This window comes from Anoplophora glabripennis, unplaced genomic scaffold, assembly GCF_000390285.2.
Source record: "Anoplophora glabripennis isolate ALB-LARVAE unplaced genomic scaffold, Agla_2.0 scaffold59, whole genome shotgun sequence".
Lineage (NCBI taxonomy): Eukaryota > Metazoa > Arthropoda > Insecta > Coleoptera > Cerambycidae > Anoplophora > Anoplophora glabripennis.
In genome coordinates, this window is record NW_019425991.1 from 933,047 (window position 1) to 937,251 (window position 4,205).

At 32.5% G+C, this 4,205-nt stretch overlaps 1 protein-coding gene across 1 annotated transcript; it reads left to right on the plus strand.

Moving 5' to 3' along the window:
- The first annotated feature begins 284 nt into the window (after window positions 1-284).
- Window positions 285-3,887, plus strand: LOC111693088 (cytochrome P450 4C1-like). The gene is made up of 6 exons (XM_023457226.1): window positions 285-507; window positions 571-762; window positions 839-1,024; window positions 1,092-1,161; window positions 1,750-1,876; window positions 3,816-3,887. The coding sequence occupies exons 1-6, from the start codon at window positions 285-287 to the stop codon at window positions 3,885-3,887; spliced, it is 870 nt and encodes a 289-aa protein (XP_023312994.1).
- The last annotated feature ends 318 nt before the right edge of the window (window positions 3,888-4,205 follow it).

A 4,205-nucleotide genomic window follows, 5' to 3' on the forward strand; every position in this document is an offset into this window, starting at 1 on the left:
ATAAAATAGGTATTTTTTAAATTTTTTTAACATTTTTGCAATTTTGAAAATGTTTCGGACCTCGCCCAGATCTAGGGATCAACACTTTTATCATGTGAGTTGCACTGAAGGTATTTCAGCAAAAATTAACCCCCTCTTACATATCAGAAGTGGGATATTTCGACAGATCCGTCCTGGTCTACCAGGAAATAATTGAATTTGAGGCAAAAAACATTTTTAAACGTTTTATATACAAATAAATTGTATATTAACAAAATTATACATTAGAATCATAAAGAGCCGCTATGGGAGAAATATTCTCAACATTTATAAGACGTGAGAGCTCCTTCTCCCACACTTGGACGGCTTTGGAGCTCCTGCTGGTCGCCCTGACTTGCACCCTGTTGACTTGGTACTTGCAGTTTCTCTGGAGCAGAAGGAAACTCTACGAGTGTTCCAGGAAACTACCAGGACCATTCGCTTTTCCTTTGGTGGGATCAGCTCTACACTTCATCGGCAGCCCATACGGTGAGAAAGAAATATCTACAGAGCCGTTAATACACGACTCTAATGATTTTCCGGTATTTCCAGACATATTTTCCAACATTATGAAGATGTACAATCAATATCCGGGCATATTCCGTGTCTGGTTCGGTCCTAGATTGTTCTACGCCGTCTCCGATCCCAAATACTATGAAATATTACTACCCCATTGTTTGGCTAAGGAGAGGTGGTACAAATACTCCGAAGCGGCTATTGGTCATGGATTATTCGCAGCCCCCTGTAAGTATCCCCTTATCAATGCCCTCAGGGGCGTTCCATGAGGCACACCGTGTACTAACTAAAACACATTTCGTAGTGGACAAGTGGAAGAGGCACAGGAAAATCATAATGCCGACTTTCAGCCAAAAAATTCTAGATGGGTTCGTGGAGATTTTTTCGGAGCAGTCCGAGATTTTGGTAGAGCAGATGAGGAAGTTTGCAGGGGAAGGGGAGTTTGACATATTCGATATTATGTCGAAATGCACGTTAGATATCATCTGCGGTGAGTACTGGGCCCGGAAGAGGACCCTGAGGTATTCTGTGCTTAACTATTGTTCTTCCTTTTTCAGAAACTGCAATGGGGGTGAAAGTAAACACCCAAACTAGTGCCGATACGTCACTTTCTACGTGCATTGACAGGTAGGTGTAAATTAATTATTTTTTTTCAATTCTGTATGTTTTTTTAACATATTATATTAAAACAAACGTCACATAAATTTTTGTAGTGCTTATTTAAATAATTTTTGCAGATTTGTCAATAAAACTTAGTTGGACTGCAATTTTTGCTATTCCCTGTATTTATTTTTTACGTTAATAAATATTAAAATTCTCGTCATTGAAATTTTCGTGGTATTTATAACAAAGGCCATCAAAGGTAGAGTACTTTTACCGACAAGTAATTGTTTTATTATTCTCTAAACGTAAGAATTGATGAAATTGTGTATCACAAGTGTAATAAAACATTTAAAAACAGGTTTTATGGTTCATGTCAAGGTGGACTGAAGAGAGCAACTTTATAAAATGGGCACGCTTGTAGCATCGAATAATACGTTTCAAAATAAATTTCGTATGTGTTGTATCAAAATAAATAAAAAAAACTAGTTTCATCTCAAATAAAAAGAGAAATTCTTCAATTTTAAATCTGGCAAACAAGCATATCTTTTTAAGTACATTCCAGTGTAATTTGTATAAAAATTTATACTGATTTGGTTCATTTTTATGCTTCAGAATACTGGAAAATATTTTTCTCCGAGCTTTTGTGATTTGGTACCACTACGACGCCATTTTCAATCTCACAGCTAGGTCCAAGGCATATAAAGCTTCTCTAAAAATCCTACATGACTTCTCTGGCTCAGTGAGTATAAAATCCTTACATACAGGGTGTACCATGAGACATTTGATATATTTTAGAGACTATTTCGATTTTAATTTTGAAAATTTGGGCAATACTGTTTTTGGGCATGTCCTTTTCAACTAAAATAATGGCGTCCACCTAACGCTTCCGGTTATACCGGAAGTTGACGTCATCTTCGTTGTTTTAAATGGAAAACCCTGTATATTATTGCAATTTTTAGATTCTACGTCAATTTTTAGGTGTACTTTCATAAATGTTAAAGTTAACCGTTTTTGATATATTTAATTTTTTTCAAAAAAAATAAAAAAGCACTGCCTAATTAAAACTAAACTAAAGAAAATAGATAAAAATATGTTTTTGGTCTTAAACTACTCGTCGTAAAAAATTAAGATGTACATAGCTTTTAGTTTTTTGAAAATTTTCAAAAATCGCCCCTATTTAGGGGTTGAAAAGGCGCCCAAAATGAAGAATTGAATATTGTCAATAAATATAAAAACTATTAGCATGTGCATTTTTCTATCGAACGATTCTTGATCTAAAGAAAGATTTATTCCCATGACTGAAATAAGCATGTTGAACTAGAAAATCCACCCTTCGCGCGCTCAGTGGGTTGAATCACCCCCGAAAATAGAGAATATCAGAAATAATTATAAAAATTCCAAAAAAAATATGTTAAGATAATTCACATGCTAATAGTTTTTATAACAATTGGTAATATTCAAATTCTTAATTTTAGGTATTTTTTCAACCCTCAAGAAGGGGTAGTTTTTAAAATTTTCAAAATATCAAAAGCTATGCTCATTTCAGTTTTTTACAAGTAATTTGCGACCAAAAACATATTTTTATGATTTTTTAAATTCTCTGCGAATTGTGAAAAAACGGGCAAAAATCACAGGCTTAACAATAATAATGATACTCAAATAAACATTCACTGTGTGTGTTAAATTGACAACAATAAACTGGTGACAGATTAGGTGCTTGTTTTGAAGTTCCATTAAAAAAATCACAGCCATCCTCGCAAGAAATTTTGCGATATCCGTTGACTTCACGAAAAACAGTAAATACCTTAAAACCAGAAGAGAACAAAATTGTTCATCAGGTTGCGAAAAAATATACAGGGTGTTCCATTTAAAAAAAAAGTTAAGATGGTTTAAATTTGACTAAATTCGGCATTAAAATTCTACCACCCTGTATGAAATTAAGTCATTTTTTTGAAATTATGGCAGAGAAGCTTAGAGTTTTAGTTACGTCGTCTATAAAGAGAAGAGAAGAAGAAAGAGAATCCGCCTGTATTTGGGACTTTGACAGAGGCCACAGGAAAAATCCTAAAAATATTGTAAAAATATTCAAATGTTTCTATGTTGTTATCAAAATAATATTATGATCGTGAAAATATCTAATTCCGTATTTGTTACGATCTTATCCTGATTCAAAATCAATCCTTAACATCCCTAAAGGGGTGAAATCATCCCCTAAACGCCTAAAAATGCTAAAACTATTTTAAAGGTTACAATTTTTTTTCTTTTTCTTTTATAAGTGATAATTGAACCGTTAATAACCCACAATCACTAGATCCGAACGAAAATACCCCTAAATGAGGGTAAAACCACCCCTAAGTTCAACCATCGGGTTCAAAGTACATAAAATAATTATAATGCATGAAAAAAATAATGTTTCGAAATACATTTATTAGAATAATTTATACACAAGTGGTTTACCCTACTTTGGGGGTGTTTTCCACCTGATGTGACAATTAGAAGTTATTCAAACTTCAAGTATGATAATAATAAATTTTTTAAATTTTTTTTTATATTATTTACAATTTTTGTATATTTGGGGGATGATTTTACCCCTTGAGAGGGATGATTATTTTTTAAAATGATTGATAATAATGTATGGGAGTACTCGTGTATAAATTTTAATAACCCACAATCATTAGATCCGAAGGAAAATACCCCCAAATGAGGGTAAAACCACCCCTAAGTTCAACCATCGGGTTCAAAGTACATAAAATAATTATAATGCATGAAAAAAATAATGTTTCGAAATACATTCATTAGAATAATTTATACACAAGTGGTTTACCCTACTTTGGGGGTGTTTTCCACCTGATGTGACAATTAGAAGTTATTCAAACTTCAAGTATGATAATAATAAATTTTTATAATTTTTTTTATATTATTTACAATTTTTGTATATTTGGGGGATGATTTTACCCCTTGAGAGGGATGATTATTTTTGAAAATGATTGATAATGTATGGGAGTACTTGTGTATAAATTATTCTAATGAATGTATTTCGAAACATTATTTTTTTCATGCATTATAAT